At 34.9% G+C, this 22,958-nt stretch overlaps 1 protein-coding gene across 1 annotated transcript in view; it reads right to left on the bottom strand.

Moving 5' to 3' along the window:
* The window catches only part of ANKRD17 (ankyrin repeat domain 17), a 190,917-nt gene that overhangs the window by 50,644 nt on the left and 117,315 nt on the right, over nucleotides 1-22,958 (bottom strand). Inside the window, 9 exon segments of the mRNA XM_017864066.1 lie at nucleotides 2,086-2,231; nucleotides 2,374-2,485; nucleotides 12,854-13,002; nucleotides 17,679-18,431; nucleotides 19,868-19,970; nucleotides 20,375-20,518; nucleotides 20,773-20,900; nucleotides 22,854-22,934; nucleotides 22,937-22,940. Coding sequence (XP_017719555.1) covers nucleotides 2,086-2,231; nucleotides 2,374-2,485; nucleotides 12,854-13,002; nucleotides 17,679-18,431; nucleotides 19,868-19,970; nucleotides 20,375-20,518; nucleotides 20,773-20,900; nucleotides 22,854-22,934; nucleotides 22,937-22,940 — 1,620 coding nt within the window.

The raw sequence follows: 22,958 nt of genomic DNA on the forward strand, positions 1-22,958 counted from the left end.
TATAAACAGTATAGTAGAAAACTCTAATCAAATTTCTCAAGTTTCCTCAATGCTATTATATTTTCTCAATTCTTTTAGAGAACTGTTCTGCTCCCCAAACATCCAATATACAACAAAAATGTATGATTTTATAGTAAAATGACTTTCCAACATTTTATTAATCACTTGAAAATACTTACCTGTTCTATTGACACCAAATTAAAGTAACAAAGTGTGTATAGGCAAAATTATTACCCTAACATACTTCTACAATTGTCATAACCTAATCTGTTACATTTTAACAAAAATACATAATTTATAAAAATTACAGTGTCCTATTGGCTTTAATATTACTTTTAAATAAAGAAAATCAACTAATTTCTTCTTGACTCAATATTGAAAAAATTTGTTCCTATATAAAGCAAGTATTTTTTCAAGCTAAATAATGATTGACAATTTCAGTCAAGGTAAAATTTTGCTTTCCGGGATTTATGGGGATTTTACTTTTCTGGAATAGTAGAAATAATTTATCAAATTAAGTAGTTTATTTTCACTATCTTAATATTTGGCTTATAATACTTTTAACCTATCTATTGCCCCTACTATGAATTACAGAAGAAAAAAGTGACACAAGTAGAAGAAACCAAACAGTAGGCACAGGCCAGGCTCCTTGTCTCTTGCGTGGAGTATTCTAGTAATAAGTGTATCTAACTATCCATGCATATAATATCTACTCCAAATATAAGGGAACAAAATTACGGAAAAAAAATGCCTATATTATCACTCTTAATAGATTTCAGTTCTTTTAATTTATAAAATGAAGGATCACCAAGCCCTATCTTCCCACAGTTACGTAATCTTATTAGATTTCTCATTCTTTTGCATAGGAATTATTATATATCTTAAAATTGTTTATTTACTAGTTTATTTTAAAATCTAGTGGGTTTAACTAACTCGAATTCAATATAACCTTATGTGCTATGACTGGAGGGAACTGAGGGAAAAGCTAGTTTAAGATGCTCAAACAGGAGGTAACAGTTCCCCAGTTTGCTTGTCAGAATACCTTTACATATAATATTTCAAGAGGGATACTGACATAAAGGGTGAAATAATCACGATGGTGAAGGGATTGGAAAAGTATTCTTGGGCTAATAACCGAAACAGGACTTGTTTCACACAAAGAATAGGTGACTTCAGGAAAAAAAAAATCCGAAGATAGAAAAGGGTATAAACCTCTATTTGTTTAAAGAACAAAACTATGGACTGTGGGGACACAAAAAAGGCATACTTCAGGCTTGATAAATAGGAAAACCTTAGAAAAGAAAAGAGAAAAAACATTTTAAAGCTGAGTAAGACACTGATCTGAAACACTTAAGGTGCTTTCTAAATCTAAGATTCAATAATTCCTTGATAGAGAAGGGAATCTATGGAGACAACACATCTGGTTTATATCCCCTGTACAAAGGACTGAATTTGAAAAAAAAAAAAAAAAAAATAGGTGATCTAGCTGATTATAAAATGTCACAAGATACATAAGTGAGTGTAAAGCTATATTTTCTAGGGCCTGGCTAATCTCTGTCAGTTGTTCTAGTTTCCTTAAAAAAACAAAAGGTCATATAATCTTACCATCTTATCTGAGAACCTTTCCTCCAGAGTTGAGAAACGGTGGGGAAAAATCAAAGCAAGACAAGAGTTCTCAAAACACATAAAAATTGAATATTCTTAATTCCCTACTAATCTTATAGACAGCAACAGAGACTGGGATTAAGTACCTTATGCCATGTACTATAGGGCTGGCAAAGATGAGTGAATATAGGCCCTGTACATTAGGAACTTACTGATTTGACTTGCAATAATCTTTCTCCTACCCTAAATGCATGGCAGTACTACTTTTAGATAAGCAGGATTCTAAACAATGTGTGATTTTTCTGGCAAGACAGCTTATGCTAACAAAGATACTCATCTTTTTGTTAGTAAATAATAGTTTCAGCTATTGTGAAAAATCTAAATGTAAAAGCATTGTTCTGATAGAAAAAATAATATAAGTGAAAGTACACATTTGCTAAACAGACAGAGAAAAACAATTACACTAAGGGGAAACATTACCTCCTGTCTTCCCCCAGAACAGGCCAAGGAGAGTGGTGTGTCCTTGGTTCTTTCTGACTGAGCTTCAATGTCTGCACCATTGTCCAGCAATATTTCCACAACACCAACATGACCAGCTGTGGCAGCCAAAATGAGTGGAGTAAAACCTGGAGAAAAATAATGGTCTTCTCACTACATGCTAAGGCAAAAGAACAAAATATCTAACCTTCAAAATAGGACTAAGAAATAATGTTCCTAAATAAATATTTTGACCATTATTCCAAAAAATAAAACAAAAGTCGGCCCTACCTTTCTTGTCTCGGTGCTCTATACTAGCTCCTCTCTCTAGCAGTGTCTGTACCAGTTCCTCGTGGCCACCAGCACAGGCAAGTGTTAGCGCCGTGTCATGATTACTCTCAGTCTATAAGAAATTATTTTTTGGTTAGTTTATTAAATAACTTAAGATGTTAATATCAAATACGTAATATGCAAACATACCAAATACACACAAATACATATGTACCACTCTATAATATCAAGCATTTGAAAAGCAAGGTTTACGGACAGGCGCAGTGGCTCATGCCTGTAATCCCAGCACTTTGAGAGGGCCTAGGCAGGCGGATCACGAGGTCAAGAGATCGAGACCACCCTGGTCAACAGGGTGAAACCCCATCTCGACTAAAAATACAAAAATTAGCCAGGCGTGGTGGCGCGTGCCTGTAGTCCCAGCTTCTTCGGAGGCTGAGGCAGAAGAATCGCTTGAACCTGGGAGGCAGAGGTTGCAGTGAACCAAGATCACGCCACTGGACTCCAGCCTGGGTGACAGAGCGAGACTCCATCTCAAAAAAAAAAAAAAAAAAAAAAAAAAAAAAAAAAAAAAAGAAGGGTTTCTTTTTTTCCATTTTATAACCCAATTGTTGGTTTTTTTTAAAAGACTACAAGCATCAAGGAAAATAAAGTATGACTTTCAATCACGCGGGTGAAAGAAATACTGTGGATTAACTTTTGCTTTCAGCCATTAATGGAGAAACATAGATCAGATTTATTTTCCTATTTCAAATAACTAAAAAAGAAAAAAAAAAACTCTTTGAAACGATGGTATTTAGACAGGCAGTGCAGAACAGTGATCCCTGAAGACAGAAATGATTAACCCAACTTACTGCCTGGGGAGTTTCCAGGCTATAGTGTGCAGGGAGCAAGTATCCAAACAGAGCCTGGCAGTCTCCCCAACTTGAGAAAACAGAATTTGGAGAGGTCAAGGTGGCTAGAATTCATGGAGCAGATTATTGAAGATGAGAGTACTGCGGAGACGGTACTCTGGAGATGTGCAGAGGATTCCCCTCAAACCTTCAGCTGAGTTTTGATCAGTCCATGTGCATGAGGAAATTATCCGAGGCCAGGGAAGGACCACCAGAGAGAGTCAGGCTGAATAATACCCAGGGCTCACATGGGGCCAGGAATAGTTTGGTTCCCACCAGCCAGAGTAGAAAGACCTCAAAACACACAGGATGTCAAGTAGAATCCTCAGTAGTAGGGTCAAATTAGCAGTTGTGGACCCACCTAACAAACTGAAAAGTAGGCCTTGAAATTAAAAAAAAAAATTGTTTCCAAGTAACTTAGCTGTGTTTGAGAACAAAGCTCCAAAATACTTAAAGGAACAAAACATCCAAAATATACTGTGTATTTTGAAAAACTATTATAATAAGACATGACACCATCTACATATGGTTTGCTTCTGCCTTCTGCTAATGATAATGACCAACACTAGATCTACCAGTGTTCATATTCTGTTATAGTTTCAATGCTAACCTAGCGAACTATCTAATTTCTCATACTTTTATTTTTTATTTTATTTTATATTTTTGAGATGAAGTCTCGCTCTGTCACCCAGGCTGGAGTGCAGTGGTGTGATCTCAGCTGTCTGCAATCTCTGCCTCCTGGATTCACTCAATTCTCCCTGCCTCAGCCTCCTGAGTAGCTGGGTTTACATGCATCTGCCACCATGCCCAGCTAGATACCTTTAGTACTCTATAAGCAACACATGACTATTAGCATTTGAAATATGGTTAGTGTAACAGAGGAACTGAATTTTAAATTGTATTTAACTTTAATTTAAATTTAATAACTGATACTCAATTTGGTTCTTGGAAAACTTAGGATGTCTCAATTTGAGTCAATGAATCTACTTTTCAACTGTACATTTAATCAAATCTAGATACAAACTGAGTATTTCCAATGAAATCCAAATTTAGATATACTTTAAGTAGGGTGACAAATCTGGGACTGAAGGGGTTTCTGGGAGAAGGACTTTTGGTGCTAAAACAGGAAAGTCTCAGGAAAACCAAAATGATTTGATCACTCCAGCTATAAGTGTAACATGCTCACCAAGTTTTGAAGACTTTTAGTATGAAATAAAAATGTAAATTATCTCAGCAATTGTGGTGTATTGATTATATGACATGTTAAAACAATATTTGGATATATTAAGTTAAATAAAATATATTTTAAAATTCATCCCATTTGTTTCTTTTCACATTTTTTAATGAGACTACTAGATAATTTAAAATTACAAACGTGTCTCATCTTATTTTTCAACTGGACAGTGTTGCTCTGAGCATTTCCCTCACTTTCCCATACATATCTCTATTATAGTACTTATCACCAATCTGCCTTATATATTTATCACCCACAGAGACTATAAATCCTGGGAGGTAAAGAATATGTCTTATCCATGTTTGTATTTTCTACCTCTAAGTGATGCACTACTTAGGAAATAATAGATGATAGTTAAGCAAAATAAATGGCAAAAGCTGTAAAAGGTCATAGATTCAAAAACTGTTACTAATAAACATAATAAACAAGGGAGTATATATGTAGCATTGATTGCACTTACACATTGTATTTGTAGAATGTACGTAATAATTATAAAAAGGAAAAGCATATTCTCCCAGAATGCAAATAACTCTAAAGACCAAATTTCATTATAAGAAATGAAAAACAAAAGACAAAAGGCAAAATCAATAAGAGTTAAGAAAAAAGAAAAAGCCTACTAGTCAGTGATGAAGAGGGAGACCGCAAAAGCTGCTCTGCAGAAGAGGCTGGCAGAGAGCAGAGCTACTGACTGCAGAGATCAGGGATGGCCACAAGGGAGAGATGCACCAACTACAACAATGGAGAAGGACATGAAACTTAAATGAGTGACAGCTCTGACTGTGTTATAGTATTTGATATTCATCTCAGGTTTATAGGAAAAATTATATCTGATTTCAGAGAAAAGGAGATAAAGGCTCTGATAAATAACTTTCCGATGGCCACATAAGCTAACAACTGGTAGAGGTGTGCTTTAAAAAACCCAAGAAGATCTTCTTGATAACAAAATCCTGCTCTCCCCACTATATCACAGAGGGGCCCTAAGGCAAAGCAGATTGTGGTGAATATAATGTTAAGTGTATGTGTCTTATGTACACTCTATGTTGGTGCATATGCAATCAGCAGAAGAATCAATTTTATGATGAAGTTTGTAAGGTTTCTAAAATTCTTCCAGGGTTTAAAGAGTAATTTAGGAAAGCTCAAATAGAAAATGAAGAGATGTACATAAAATTTGCAAAAGATAAGCACGGAAAATTTCAGTGGATCAGTAAAATGTTTTTTCCAATATTATAAAACACAAATTCAACTGACATTTATTAAGCACCTTTTATATTCAAAGTACTCATACTAAGTACTCTATCTTGACAAAGATAATATAGGACTCAAAGGAGCTTACTGATTACTATACACAGCGAATTCAGGTTCAAACTAGGAGACAAGCATAATAATGTATTATGAGATTTCAAGAAACAAACATTTAAAGCTAAGAAAGCAGCTTTAAATTCTTTGTGGAAATGAAGTTAAAAGTGGGCAACTCCATTGTATTTCTACATCAAGGAGAAACTAAACCAATGAACATGATATTCTTTTAAGATAATAATGAAAGAATTTAAAAAGCCTGAAGTGAGACTTCCATCCTCCTAAAAACACCTACACAATCCCAAAATGGTAAGAAATAACACTCTGTTTCTCAACACATCAATAAACAAATGAACTGAAATAGAAATTTGGGTTAATATTAATAATGACAAAGAAAAAAACAGGTGTTTCAAATACTGCTGATCAACGGAAATAATTACAATGCAGTTGACGATTTTGTAGAAAGCAAGGTATCACTTAAAGAAAGAATCCTTAAACTCAAATTATATTGCACACAGTTACATTAGTCAAGAAGTTATATTCCTTGTCACATATCTAAGAGGAAGTCCCAAACCTGAAAAGGGAGATAGATGTCCAGAGCTTTAAGAGCTCATTCAGGTTTATATTCTAAAGAAAATTTCAGTGAGCCCATGATGCCATAAAGTATACACCATTCTATACTATTAATAGAGGTTGTTATGATGAATTCTGGCTTATAAAAAATGATAAAAATATATCTAATGTAAAAATATTCTGTAAGTTATCAACATGACTATTCAATTTTATAATGGTGATACAGAATGAAAACAAGAAATAGTAACACAGATGGCAATACTGAAGGAAAAACAACTTTTAATGAGCTGAAATTTAGGCGAAAAAGCAGTGAACTGTGTGAAGTGTCTTTGAAAAAGGAAGTATGCTGGGTACAATGGCTCATGCCTGTAATCCCAACACTTTTGGAGGCTGAAGCAGGAGGATCACTTGAGGCTAGAAGTTTGAGACCAGCCTGGGCAACACGGCAAGATCCCATCTCTATAAAAATTAGCCAGAAGTGGTGTGCAATGCCTGTACTCCTAGCTACTCGTGAGTTTGGGGCGGGAGGATAGTTTGAGCCCAGGAGTTCATGGCTGCAGCAAGCTGTGAGGTGCCACTGCACTCCAACCTAGGTGACAGAGTGAGACCCTGTCTCAAAAAAAAAAAAAAAAAAAAAAAAAAAAAAAAAAAAAAAAAAGTACACCTATTAATGGTTTTTTTTTTTTTTTTTTTTTTTTTGAGACGGAGTCTCGCTGTCGCCAAGGCTAGAGTGCAGTGGCTCACTTGGTTCACTGCAAGCTCCGCCTCCCAGGTTCACGTCATTCTCCTGCCTCAGCCTCCCGAGTAGCTGGGACTACAGGTGCCTGCCGCCATGCCCGGCTAATTTTTTTTTTGTATTTTCAGTAGAGACGAGGTTTCACCGTGTTAGCCAGGATGGTCTTGAACTCCTGATCTCATGATCCAACCACCTCAGCCTCCCAAAGCACTGGGATTACAGGCGTGAGCCACCGCGCCCTATTAATTACTCTTAACATAATTAAATTAACTTGAAAACTACTAGGACTTAAAGAGCTGAACTTTTTTTTAGACTTCCACAACCTTCGAAATCATTACCTCATTCTCTAACCCAGTCAGGTTATATGTAAGCTTAAAAAGCAGGATAGCACTTCAAGGTATTCGANTTTTGAGACGGAGTCTCGCTGTCGCCAAGGCTAGAGTGCAGTGGCTCACTTGGTTCACTGCAAGCTCCGCCTCCCAGGTTCACGTCATTCTCCTGCCTCAGCCTCCCGAGTAGCTGGGACTACAGGTGCCTGCCGCCATGCCCGGCTAATTTTTTTTTTGTATTTTCAGTAGAGACGAGGTTTCACCGTGTTAGCCAGGATGGTCTTGAACTCCTGATCTCATGATCCAACCACCTCAGCCTCCCAAAGCACTGGGATTACAGGCGTGAGCCACCGCGCCCTATTAATTACTCTTAACATAATTAAATTAACTTGAAAACTACTAGGACTTAAAGAGCTGAACTTTTTTTTAGACTTCCACAACCTTCGAAATCATTACCTCATTCTCTAACCCAGTCAGGTTATATGTAAGCTTAAAAAGCAGGATAGCACTTCAAGGTATTCGATAAATGAGAATAATCAGTAAAATAAATAACCTGTTAAAACCAGTCCATATGAACAAGTAGAATGCATGTATTTTAAAGCAGAATGCTTTAATGGTAGCATATTATACATATCACTGTTAATTAATTTTTGCTGGCCTCTTTAATTTCTCATGTTAAATCACCGTGATTAAACTGTTCTTTATATTGCAAAACCAATTAGAGAAAAATATTCAAATGATACTTATACCATTAAAAGTAAAACATAATTTTACATACTTTACAATTTCAGTCTTGATATGTCACAAGTTAAATTTGATGTCTACCCTTCTTTAAAATAACGAATACATGTTAATTATTAAAAAGTGAAAGAAAGCAAAATTCTATAAAGAGCTATTTGTGTCTTTCAGTTATGAGATGAGATGTACTACAATAAGTTACTCCAAGTTCACGAAAAGACTTCAGAGGCTTGAGAATAAAAACAACAAGCAGTTTAGGAATATATGGAGGACATGTGACAAAAAAGAGGTTGGAACAAGTTTTTACAGCCCAAGAACAAAACAACTGGTTCTTTCTCATTGGTAGTGGCTCCTAGAATCGATCATATTTTACACAATAAAATACAAAAAATATTTAACTCGTGGTATTCAGTTCTAACCTTTAAGTCAGAATTATTTTTCCACATAAAGCCTGTGGTTTTAAAAAATCTCTACATAATTCCTAATTTCTGTATGCACAGAACTCACAAATAAGTTTGGTTATACCAAACTTAGGCAAAATAAACTCAACTTAAACTCAAGCAAAATAAACATAAAGGTCAGAGCTATGCTATCAAAAGGTATAATAAAAATAGTCCCAAATAATTCCTTCAAGCTACTATTTATTGGTTTCCTAAAACAGATTTTGATAATACCAAAGTATGTGGTATTCATCTTAAAAGTTTTGAAAATACCTAGACAAATTTGATTCAGTAAAACTGGACAGTTGGAAAGTCTGTGGCACACCCTTGGCAAGTGAGTTCTAGTTGTGTAGCAGAGAGTTGAAGCCCCTTATGAAGAATGCAAACTCTTCAGCACTTGTCAAGGACCGGAAATAAAACATATGATTCCTGCTAATCCTTGTTAACAATATTAGCTCCTGTCTAAAATGTTCAATTAAAGCAGTTAAAGGTCTGACCATTTTCCAGAATCATTAGCATTTTAAAAGGAGTTACACTTTGAGGCTTTAAAAGATTAACATTTCCTTTGTTCTTCCGTACATTTTGATGTTAGGTATGCAAAGATGAAATATAAATGATCTCTTACCATCTAGGCAGTGGACACATTTCTGTGATCCGACTTACCAGGCTAATACAATATAATTCAAATTCAACGTTAACACACTTAAGTTAGAAATAAAAAACAATTTAACAGTGCAGTGGTTAATAAAAGAATAGTCTAGAGCCAGAGTGTCTGAGTTCAAAAGTAGGCCCCACCATTAACTAGCTGTTGGGCAAGGTATTTAATATCTTTATGTCTTACATTCCTCAAATGGAAAATGGTAATAATAATAGTACCTATTTCATGGGATTGTTACAAAGATTAAGTTAAAGCAGTTAATATCTGCAAAGCGTTGTCTGTATGTTAAGGTTTATTATATAAACAGATCAAAGACCCAAGTATTAGAGAATGTTTAATCTTTCAGAATAGCAATCTTGGTATTGATTTCTTCATTATATTATTTTTCACAGCACAGTATTATCACACATAATCAAAGTACCCACTATGCAAGAGCCCATAAAATTATTTTCTTATCAAAACAAAAACTTCAGATGGATTGAGTACAAGAAAATCTTCATTTTTAATCACTTAAAGTACCTGCTTGATATTAAAAACTAGCTGGTTTCTTTTTTTGAGACGGAGTCTCGCTCTGTAACCCAGGCTGGAGTGCAGTGGCACCATCTCGGCTTACTGCAAGCTCTGCCTCCCGGGGTTCACACCATTTTCCTGCCTCAGCCTCCCGAGTAGCTGGGACTACAGGCGCCCGCCACCACGCCCTGCTATTTTTTTTTTTTTTTTTTTTTTTTTTTACGTAGAGATGGGGTTTCACCATGTTAGCCAGGATCGTCTCCATCTCCTGAGCTTGTAAGATCCGCCCGCCTTGGCCTCCCAAAGTGCTGGGATTATAGTCATGAGCTACCGCGCCCGGTCTTTTTTTTTTTCTTTAGACAGAGTTTCACTCTGTTGCCCAGGCTGGAGTGCAGTGGTATCATCTCAGCTCACTGCAACCTCTGCCTTCTGGGTTCAAGTGCTTCTCCTGCCTCAGCCTCCTGAATAGCTGGGATTACAGGTGTGTGTTATTATGCCTGGGTAATTTTTGTATTCTTAGTAGAGACAGGGTTTCATCATGTTGGCCAGGCTGGTCTTGAACTCCTAACCTCAGGTGATCCACCAACCTCGGCCTCCCAGAGTGCTGGCATTACAGGCATGAGCCACCACGCCTGGTCAAAAACCAGTAAATTTTAAAACAAACATCAAAATTAAAGGAGAAAATGGTGAACAATTATTTCTGAACAGTATTTTTTTCCAAAGTAGGAAATTTTTAATCTCTAACTAAACACGTATGGTAAAACTCCAGAGTAGTTTACTCAAGTCTGGCTAACCCAACAAATGACAAATCTTGATGTAGAGATCAGATAAAAAAAGAGTAAATTTTTAAGGATCCATAGTCAAATCTTTCTAGAAAAGCACGTCTACTATATTTAAAATGTAAGTTTAAAAATAATTTTAATTAAAAAATTACATGTAACTTCTCAGAACTAATTTATAATATAGTGATAGTTGGTGAGTGGTACAGCCCGGAAAAATCATTTCACCATCACTACAATACTTTCATATTCAGTAAAATCAATCTCTGGACAAACTTTTCCTGTGCCTGTTTAAAACATTTTATAAAGAAGTCTTTTACATTTTGGTGAAGTATTTATTTTTGCTAATGGATCAATTCTTAGGCCCACAAAAATCAGAAAACTACTTCTTGCTAAAGATAATAGCCTCGGCTATGTGCAGTGGCTCACACCTGTAATCCCAGCACTTTGGGTGGTTGATATAGGCAGATCACCTGAGGTCAAGGAGTTTGAAACCAGCCTGGCCAACATGGCAAAACCGCATCTCTACTAAAAATACAAATAAATTGGCCAGGCATGGTGGTGGGTGCCTGTAACCCCAGCTACTCAGAAGGCTGAGGCAGGAGAATTGCTTGAATCCGGGAGGCAGAGGCTGCAGTGAGCCAACATTGTGCCACCGCACTCCAGCCTGCCAGCCTGGGTGACAGAGCGACACTCCATCTCAAAATAGAAAAAAAAAAAAAAAAAGAAGAAGAAGAAGCCTCAAAGCAAAAAAGACTGGAGAAAAATAATGCAAATTCAATGCCAAGTTCAAACCAATTCTACAATGCTATCAATATTAAATGTAAATAACTATGGCTCATCAAATGAATGTCTCATATATTTTTTTAAAAGGCTAGGTAGATGGTAGTTAAAAGAGTGGCATCTTTGGGGTATGGTGGCACACCTGTAATTCCAGCTACTCAGGAGGCTGAGAGGGGAAGATCTCTTGAGCCTAGGAGTTTGAGACCAGCTTGGGCAGCATGGCAAGAACCCGTTACAAAAGAAAAAAAGAGTGGTGTCTTTGAAGTCACGCTGAATGATTCCTAGCCCCGCTGCTTCTTAGCCTAAATGAAGTGACTAAACAAAATGCTTAATCTCTCTCTTAGCAACAGTGTCTTCTTCAGGGAGATGGGTATTAAGAGTAGCTACATCATATATGTGGTCTGAGGATTAGATGAGACAATTCCTTAAAAATAGTTCCTGGCAATTTTAAGTACTCAACAAAAACAGAAGTCAGTACATAAAATCAACAGATATTTGGGCAACAAGTAAGAACAGAAATAAAATTCCTTTTCATAGTGTTACTGAGAAACATTTTAATAAAAGGAAACTTTATTTTAATAGGTTAAGAGTACCTGCCCTTAATGGTCCATCCAACACAAACACACACACATACTCACTCCTCTCTCTTTCTCCCCGCGTTACCCCTGCTAAAATTCAGGCTTTATTATAAAGAAATAATCATATATAAAATTAAAAGTTTTATAATGTACACACCCCAGGTACTATCAAAATACAAAAACTAAGTAAACTGCAAACATTTCTTAGTCCTGACAGCCATGTACTCTTGACCTTATTCGGCAGTCTTCTAAATTAGACCTCTTAACTTTTCTTCAGGACAAAACACACTATTCTCTCCAATCTCACCTTGCCCTGAGATTTCATGGTCAACTACTTTTTAATAAAAAATTATACTTAATAGCTCTCAGGCTTTCTAAAGCTTAACTTAAACAGCGTCTTCCCCCCACTCCATATTACTTCTTCAAAAAGTGCCTGGGATCCCATACAGCTAAATTTTACAGATACAGACACAGACTCACCACGTATTTCAATCAGTAAGATGAGAATTTTCAAAGATGATATATGATATAAATCATGCGCATGACATACAAAAATATAAATTTTATGTTAGAACCTTTTTTCTTTTACATGCAATCCATTATATATTTCAAACCATATCGTCTATTAATTTATTATTAGAAGAAGATAAGCGCTAATTTTAAATAAATTATTTCTTTTACATCCTCCTGTAAACCAAAGTTAAAAGAAAAAGGTTACTTGATAACCCTGGAAACCAGATCATCACATAATTATCACTAATAATCTATATTTAGCATTTTATTTTTTAAATGTGAACTTTAATTAATTTAAAACTGTGGCTCAAGACTTTGCCTAGAGACAAGGCAATCTTTGATGGTTTAAATCTCTGAAAGTTAATGTTTTAAATTATGGCATAATTCCAATGAAAAACCATCTCTCTTAAGTTTGGGACTTACCTGTGCATCAATATCAATGGCAGGGTAGATAGGAAGCATGGTTGAAGGAGAGATGATAGGACTTGGAGTTGGAGTCTGAGGTTGGGAAATGGATGCAGCGATACTGTGGGTAGGAGTGTTTGACATTGCAGATGCTCTTCCACTGACTGCTGTTGAACAAAATAACTGCACTTAATAAGGATGAAACTTTGTTAAGTAATAGTAAGACATATTCACTCAAAAATATTTAAAGACTTCTTAAAATAATATGTCTACAGGAAGACTACTATAGCACTAATAACTAATTTTCCTGGTTATTGTTGATGATGACAGTGTAAAATTATAATGTATACTGAGTAACTCATTTTCTAAATAATAATACAACTGAAAAACAAATTCCCCTGTTATGATAAGTAGTCATAAAATCTTAATTCAAAATAACCCTGAAAACAAAAATGTTTATGTATTAAATATAAATGCAAATGGAAAGTTGTCCATTATATCTTAATTAGAAAAGCGATCAAAGGTAAAATAGTCAAGATCAGAAGGGGGAATACGTGGTTTTTACTTGCCGATTTCACACCTTATATTCTAGAACTAGTAAAATTAATATCACTCTTGGGGAGGGAGAAATCTCACTATGCAATCATTTAAAACACCTCCTACTGTTTTACTAACTGCAGACTGGGATACAGTAATATTATGCATTGTGGCCCTCTGGATGACAGGATATTCAAATACAAAAATTTATCCTCACACAGAAGTGTAGTTGCTCATGTGAAGAATTACTCTGAGGGAGCTAAAATGCTCACCAATGAATCCAGCAATCACACTGACTTAAGGATAAAATTAAAAGATTAGGGTATAAATAAATGTATGCACACAAACATTCTTCAAATATGGATTACTATTATTCTAAGTATCATGTTGCTGTGATATTATTTTCACCAAAATATTCAACTTAAGAAAAGGCTATTCGGATCAGTACTTGAGGTGGGAGGACTCCAAATATGCTGGTATAGGATATACTGCAGATTCAGCTGAGGGTACTTTATTCTCTCATTGCCTTATTTCTGGAGTTGATATGTGAACATCATCTCCCCCAACCCCATTAAAAACGCTATAGTGTTAAAGTATGGGCATTTATCTTTGACTGGTCAACAATAGTGTGGATGTGTATTACCAAAGTAGTTATCAACTACATCAGACAGAAAACAATCATGATTCACAACTGGATCTGAAACCAGGCAAAAGAGATTATGATCCTGTCAAGAATAAAACTGAAATTGATCTTATTATAACAATTATAAACATAATTATGAATTAAGAAATCTATTTTACATGAAATCCTTAGTTCAGGCACAAACATACACTATACATTATAGCAACACACATTCTATAATTATACAGTTTTAAGTCCACTTAAAAGCCAAAGGAAAAACAAAGGAGAAAATAAAACAAAACGAAACAAAACAAAACACTGTTTGAATCCTTAGGGATCCAGACCAATAGAAAAGGGCAAACACTAACATATTAAATTGATTATCTAGTGATCTGGATATTGTTACTCCATATTGATAGTTTTGTTATGTTACGAAAAGATCAAGATAATTTAAGTATACATATTGTAGATATAAATTTCAAAAAATATATCTAGAGCTCTTAAAATTGATTCCATATCTCCTTTGATTGGATTTTCACAATAAAACGCTAAAGACAAAAGTAGCTTAAACAGGATGAACAACAGTCTGTCCGAATCACTAAATTTTATTTCATAATACTAAACAGGTTAAAAAAAAAATCTAAGTTTTATTGTTAAATGACTAAATTATAATTTACATTTCAACTGGAATATTTTAAAGAATCTACCAAAATTACAGTTTTTTTTTTTTTTTTTTTTTAAGTCAAATTGGTTTTCTTATCACCTCATCTAAAAGGAGATAGGAAAAATCAATTATCTCATCATTTCCTTCCGGGTACCCATGAAATTGGTTTACTAAAATTAAGTAACTGTTAATCACACATCCATTCTCCACAACTGAAAGTAACAAATGTAAAATATGTAGGTACCTGAAGGAACTCTGGTAAAAATCTTTACATGTGGGGCTTCATTTTAGGGTTAGATTTAGAAAGGGAGAACCACACGTCAGAAAAGTTTTAATGTCAGCGTAGGAAAAAGGGAACTTGAGACGATAGCAAAGGCAAGGTGTTGAGATAGGTTAAACAGGGAGCTGATCCTGGTTTGGCAAGTGTGAAGAACAGGAAAGACAGACGATTTTGGTCAGCAAATTTTATGGTAGAAGTCTAATAAATGAAGGCTAAGAAAAACAGAACAGGGAGTGTGCTAGAGGGAGGGAAAGGAGACGATGAGACTAATGAGGCTGTAATATAATTTAAACCCCTAAGAAAGAAGTGGAAATCATCATTAAGCAACTGAAAAGATACATCCTACCATAGAAATTTAAGATCGAGGTTGTAAAAGTGAGTGCATGAGTATATGTGTATGTGTGTGAATGTGCACATGTCTGTTGTCAGAGATGAGTTGCAGGTAAGTAGCTAAATGTTTTTAATCCTACTCTTCCTCCTTCTGGCTATCTTTCTCTCCCCATAGAAATGAGCATAATAAATAAAAAAGTAAAATATTTTGTATTATGACAAGCATTTGTCATATTTTCTAAAAGTTATGTGCACTTAAAATTTTTTTATACGGAACACTGAGAACACATATAATAGAATTGTTTTTGTTTCATGTATGAATCAAAAGAAAAGATACTTTACAAACTTCTAATAATTCTGATCAGCATACAAAACTGTACAACTAGCAAATCATTGTTGACAACTATGCATGTCCAAGCACATCAGGTAAACTCTGATATATCAAAAAAATTTTTAAACAACCATTACTATGTAATGCCTATTCTTCATTCAAGTGGATATGTTAATATTTGACTCTATACATCCGTTAGTAGTTTCACATGATAGAGCATTATTATGATCTGAATTCATATGGACATAGTATCAAATCTAGGGTTAATGGTTACTGTGTTCCAACTTTCACAGGATATTTAATAATTGTTAAATTTTATTCTCAATTATAATCTGCTAATCATGATTAGTAGTGACTTTCAAATCTACAGAAAAATTTTGCACTCATCAATAAGAGCCATACAATTCTTACTAGTAATTAGTACTAGCATTTTTCCAATGTGGTCATTTAACCCTTAAGACTAGCAGAAATTTTCATTCCACATGTTGTAACTATTGATGTGCTATTAAAGGAGGACTAGCAAACTTTACAGATATTTTTAAGTATAAAATCTATCTCAGCTGGTTTCTTAGTGTCTGAATGTTACCTAAACATCTAAACACTATACAGTTTAGTTTTCTATTATCCTTTTAAAAGATGAAACTTAATTATATAATCTCATCATATTTAATGCTACTGAAACAGTTTTTAAATTAGAAAAAGTCGATCATCCTTTAAGTACAGACGAATAAATAAAAAAGGGGAAGAGATCAGATGGAAGTTATCAAAATTCCACTGTTTATTCCTTCCATTTTTCTGTTTTCCTTCCTTTTCAAATTTTCTTTTTTTAATGAAGCAAGTTATCCTTCTCAGTATAGCACTCTTATGGCTCACAACCCTATAAAATGTCATACCATTACTTTGTTACAAAGCTTACAAAAAATAAGTACCAAAAACTAGAAGCATTAAAACAATCTTCTAAAATATATCTTCTTGTCGATGAAACTAGTTATAATGGAATAAAATTTATCTGGCTACACATCTAAAAATATATCATATATGATACTTTCAGGGGGGCCACATCTTCTCATGATACAGTTAGAAAGAGACTACACATTAACATTCACAGGGGACAAAATCACTTACATACAGTATAATTAAACTCTATCTGGTTTTGAACTTTATTAATTTTGTAAAAGTGTTTTTTTTTTTNACTGTTTATTCCTTCCATTTTCTGTTTTCCTTCCTTTTCAAATTTTCTTTTTTTAATGAAGCAAGTTATCCTTCTCAGTATAGCACTCTTATGGCTCACAACCCTATAAAATGTCATACCATTACTTTGTTACAAAGCTTACAAAAAATAAGTACCAAAACTAGAAGCATTAAAACAATCTTCTAAAATATATCTTCTTGTCGATGAAACTAGTTATAATGGAATAAAATTTATCTGGCTACACATCTAAAATATATCATATATGATACTTTCAGGGGGGCCACATCTTCTCATGATACAGTTAGAAAGAGACTACACATTAACATTCACAGGGGACAAAATCACTTACATACAGTATAATTAAACTCTATCTGGTTTTGAACTTTATTAATTTTGTAAAAGTGTTTTTTTTTTTAAATATTCATCAGGTTTGAAGTCTGATCCATTAGGATATAAAGTATTTCTGTTCATAAATAAGCTTCCTGATGTGTCCTACTAGTTTTGCACTTCAACTTCTATCAATTTCCCAGTTTATTGGTGTAAATACAGAAGCAAAATGCCAAAATTCAATCTCAGTATTCTGAACTTAAAGGAAAAAAATGAAAACAAAAACAAAAATCAAACATCAACCCCACTAGTGAAAAACCTAGATTCTCAAGCTACCAAGCTAAGCCAGAAAGCTTCAGTCATTTGTATTGAATGAGCTAATCTTTAATTCAACCTGTATCCATCTGAGAACTTCTGAGATTGAACTAATATTTCTAAAGCTAGACATGAGTCAGTCCAAAAATAGTTCTCAAGTTGGGTAACGGCAAAAAATTTGGGTACATTCTTACTCGCCTTAAGCAAATCATATTTGATACCTGCTCATAACAATATAAACCCACCTGCCATGATGTCATCCAGCGTGTCATTGAGGGTCTGAGCAGGGCTGGCTACCATTAACCCTTGTTGTGTTTCTGTCAGAATTCCTTGCCCCAGCCCTGCCAACTGTGCTTGGCCCAGTACTGGCTGTCCAACTATCACTCCTTGCAGTTCTGTAAGATTTGCGATGGACCCTGGAGGCAAGGGACCTGCCGCCAGAGGCAAAGCTTGAGGCATCGCCAGAGGCTGGATTGGTGCAAAACCCATCTGAGCAGCAGTTTGCTGGGGTTCATCTTTAAGCAAAACAGGATCCACTTGCTGTAACCGTGCATAGTCTCCCTCAGAAAGCTGTTCTCCAACTCCAACAGGAGTTAGTAATCCCAGGTGTTGGCAAGACTGTTGCTGCTGTTGCTGAAGTTGAATTCTTTGAGCTTTAACCTCTAGATACTGCTTTTTTAGCTGCTGCTGAGTTTTCAGTTGTAACTCTCGTTCTACTTTCTGTAGTTCCTCCAAAATCTTTTGTTTCTTCTGAATTTGTTCCTCCCTTGTTTTGTTCAGCTCCTCGATCTTCTCCTTGGTAAGTTGGTCAGCATGAGCCAGTTCCAAGGACTGCAGCTGTGCATTCTTTTCTATGGCTTCTTTTATCCTCTGTTCCAGTTCTGTTAACTTTCCCTGAGCCTCTTCTACAATGCTCTCTGGAGACTGATTGGTGATGTAACCCTGTACATCCTGGCTGTTTGCTGGCAAATGGCTGCTGGACTTTTGTTTAGAAGCAGCTGTGTGAAAAAGAAACCCCCTCAGAAGTGCACATGAATGGCATCCTCATTACAGAGTTACTGTTGGGAGGTTTAGTGCCAACAGTTATGCACTAAGTAATCATATCCATAAAAGGTGAAAATGCACTGTTAAAAAGTTAAAACAAATCCACCTTCTTTTCACAAATATAAAATGTATGTATTTTATGTGCAAAATCTTTGTAAATTAATTTCAGAATCTTAAAAATATCACATGGCTAAAATTAGACAATAGAGGAATGCAGGTTTGTGATACCTAAGTGTGCAATTAAAGTAACATCTAAGGCTATGTGTAGATATTTTATATGGTCATAAAGATGTTAAAACTCATCATAAGAACAGAACAATAATGCTAAATTATTAGGGTGAAGAGAAAACAGACCTCTAAGTCAGGTTTTTTCACATTTCATAGTCTGTGCCTTTTAAACACACACACATACACACAAAGAGTACCCAAACCACTAAGAAGTAACAAGAAATTAAAATCCAACTAAAATATGTCTTTGTTGGGGCCTACCATCTTCAAGACTAATAGAGGCAAGATATAAATTCACATATTCACACAGCTATCTGGCCAGTAGAGAATTGGGATTCAGTTTCCCTGGAAGAAAAGATGCTGGACTATGCCATCCACTGTATCTTCTGACAGCCAGGTGAATAGACAGATCTGGCTATAGGTATAGCAATCAATTGTTTGCTATATCAACTGAAAAAGGTGCCAAGGCTCTAGGTTGATAGTAGTGACTGAAAAGAGCTGGTGAAAATACTTAGCATGCTTGTTCATAAAAGAATATATGTAGCCAAAAAACAAAAAATAAAAACTGCATTGTTTCTTCACGTAAAACTTTTAAAAGGAAAAACGGATTCAAACCGGTAGGTATAAAATATCTGAGGACATTACTTAAGAACATGCATGGTGTAACATCCACAAGTCAAATATGGACCTCAGAATTCTAGAGAAATAAACAAGCATATCTCAAGTAACTGAATTATTGGTTGAGAAAAGGTATCCCAGATGTAAAATCTATATTAAGCCAGTCATTCTAAAATAAATTTCTAATATTTGATATGTCTTGTTAATTTATGGCTTTATAACTGCAGAGATTTAAGTCACTCAACTATACCCAGCTTAACATTTTACATGAATAAAAATTACTAATTATTAAAGGAAATCATGTATAATCAGAACTGCATCAAAGATGAGCATCTGAATTTCTCATGCTAAAACTTCTAATTCTAGCACAAATCAGTGTTATTAACTATTTTTTTTCTCCCAATAACATGCTTTTATCATGGGTTAAACAAATTTAATAATGCCAACTTAGTAAAATTCCTTGTTTGTAGAAATGGCTATTTTTTGGTAATCTTATTTTTACCTGGACACCAAGTAAGAAACAGTCTTTAGAAGTATAACTGACCTTTATTCCTGATGGGAAGTGTGGTGGCAACATTGGCAGGTGGTTTGTCAGGCTCCTGAGGTGGAACAACCATGGGCAGTGCTTGAACCGGTACACGAGGAGCCTAAGACAAAGGACATTAAGTGACTATTAGTGTCCTACACAATTCATTAAGTAGTATGCTCTAAATAAAGAATAAATTACAGAGATTTTTTGAAAATATTTTTAATATGTCATCTGAGACAATGACATATTTACTTAAAACATGTTGGCACCAAACTGTTTACCATGACATTTTGTAGTGGGCTTTGAATTCAAGGTGCTATTGTGACCTTTAAAAGCTAAAGCATAATCATACCATCTAGGATCTGAATACTATACCAGATTTTCATTAACTGTATCAAGTACATATTTACAAACAGAACTACATATTAGAACAAAAAATAACCTAATTTAAACAGAAACTATAAGTGAAAGAGTTAGGATAAAGAAGACACACCATAAAATGCTTTAATTTTAAAAGCTTACCCTATTTAAATCGTGGGATGGGGGAGTTAACTGAGTGACATCCGGTGGAGGGGCTGAAAGCAAGTTATTAGGATAATCCAAGAGATAGCAAACAACACTTGTATGGCCACCTTTTGCAGCTTCTATCAACATAGTTGAGCCATCCTAAAAGAGTGAATATGGAAGGGGAAAAAAAGTGAAGAAAAATAAGTTAGTTTACAGAATCACTTAGGAAGATAAAGCCAACAGGTCCCAGACACATTAAAATCATAGGTTTGGTAAAGAACGCTTCAAGTGAAAAAGGAGAAAATTTACACTTAGAATGCCATTATGAATGGAACTTGTATATGAGATGTTGTAATAACGACCAAGAGAGAAATATTAATTCACAATGCCGCACAAACATTTGAGTTACATACTTTCAAACGGTGAGTAGGATCTGCCCCGTGAGCCAAAAGTAGTTCCACCACTGCCAGATGACCCCCTGCACAAGCCAGGGACAGTACAGTATGGTCATTATTAGCTGTGGTTCTATTCACATTTGCTCCTAAAACAGAAAAGGCATGGAAAATCATATTAGTAGAATGGTTTTTCTTAAATTATAGTAAATTTAAAAATCATGAAGAGTAGAGAAAATAGTATTATGAGGCTCCACATACCCATTACTGAGTTTTAATGATTATAAACACATGGCCAATCTCATTTCACAAATATCCTACATTAATTCTCCTCTCCCATCTTGAATTATTCTAAAGTAAATAAATCTCAGACAAACATGATATAATTTGAAAAGGTTTCAGTAGGTACCAGTAAAAGATACCCAAAATACCTATTACTCCTAATGTAATAACTGTATTAAAAGTAAAATATGAAGTTTTATTTGTATTTTAAGTTCTTCAGTAGAAAAGATGACTGAATAAAAATAAACTACACTGCCCTCTATGGGCTAAATATGTAGAGAACAAACACTAAATAGAACAGTACCCTTTTCTTTCCCATTAAGAAACACCTGACAAGGAAAATAGATAATTCACTCCTACTCCCAAATAGGAAGGTATCCCTAATTTATTTGTTTGTTGTTTTTGTAGAAATGGGGTCTTGCCATGTTATCTAGGCTGGTCTCAAACTCCTGGGCTCAAGTGATCTTCCTGCCTTGGCCTCCCAAAGTGCTGAAATTATAGGCATGAGCCATTGCACCTGACCTCTATCCCTAATTTGGATTACTGTGTTAAGTAACATGGGAAATGGAAATAAAACAGCAGAAAGAAACTGAAATCGAACTCATTAAAATAAACCAATGAGAGGGACAGCAATTAGGTATATAATGCTATGCTTGAGAATACTGTTATGAATATATATCACCAGTGCATGTCAAAATGTTTAATTTCAACAGTAAGTTATTTCAAATTTTCTTTACCTATAAACAATTATAAACTTGAGATTTCTTTACTATTATTATATGAAGAAAATGGTATATTACTGCCTTTTAAAATTGTATATCACCTACACCTTTTTGTGTTTTGAGACAGGGTCTCACTCTGTCACCTTGGCTGGAGTGTAGTGTCACAATCATAGCTCACTATTACCTTGAACTCCTGAGACCGAGTGCTTCTCCTACCTCAGCCTCCCAACTAGCTGGCACTACAGGTGCAAGCCACCATGCCTGGCTGATTTTTAAATTTTTTGTAGAGACAGAATCTCACTGTTTTGTCCAGGCCAGTCTTGAACTCCAAGACTCAAAGGATCCTCCTGACTTGGGGTCCCAAAGTGCTGAGATTATAAGGGTGAGCCACCACACCTGGCTTCCTCTTTCTTTTATCAATGCAGAATCAAAAGTAAAATCTGTAATCTCTTATACTTAAGAATATGATGAACTCTGAATGAAAAACTGTCTGAACTAGAACTTTCATAGTAAGCACGTAAGAAATAATTTAAAGAAAGTAATAATATACTCCCTATGGTTTTATTTGGTCATTAAGGTCTTTAATATTCAAACTAAAATTTCTGATCATGAATGAAAATCCTCATGCAATTTGCCATATTTGTCACATTTCAATTGTGAACATTTTTTGTACTATATTTATAACCAGCTCCCTATATTTTATAAAAAAGGAAACATAGGACCAGGGGAATAGTAGAAACATTACTTACCACAAACTTTTTTAGTGGCAGAAACATAAACTTCCAGGTTTCAAGAAAATACTATATTACATGAACACAGCAGAGTTTGTTACCTAAATCTTCAGTTTTGACACAGAGAAATTTCCCTTTCCTTTATACGTTTTTCAACAAGTGTGCTACTTGGTATGACAATTATTTCTAGTTTGAAGCTGGTCTGTGCATGGCAGCATGTTTATCAACTATCCATTCATTAAATGTCAGTAGCATCCATCCTCATATGATACCCTCTTGCCTTCAAAAGAGCTTTATCCTTAAATCTCTAAATGAAGGCAGGGGTAGATACTTTTGAAAAAAAGACAACTGTTTTATACAAACCTACCTTTACTGATTAAGAACTGAACAGTACAAACATGACCAGCTCTTGCAGCTTTCATTAAAGGAGTTCTTCCACCCTCAGATCATGTTCCTGTTTAAAAAAAAAAAA

The sequence above is a fragment of the Rhinopithecus bieti genome, unplaced genomic scaffold (assembly GCF_001698545.2).
Source record: "Rhinopithecus bieti isolate Rb0 unplaced genomic scaffold, ASM169854v2 scaffold_68671, whole genome shotgun sequence".
Classification (NCBI taxonomy): domain Eukaryota; kingdom Metazoa; phylum Chordata; class Mammalia; order Primates; family Cercopithecidae; genus Rhinopithecus; species Rhinopithecus bieti.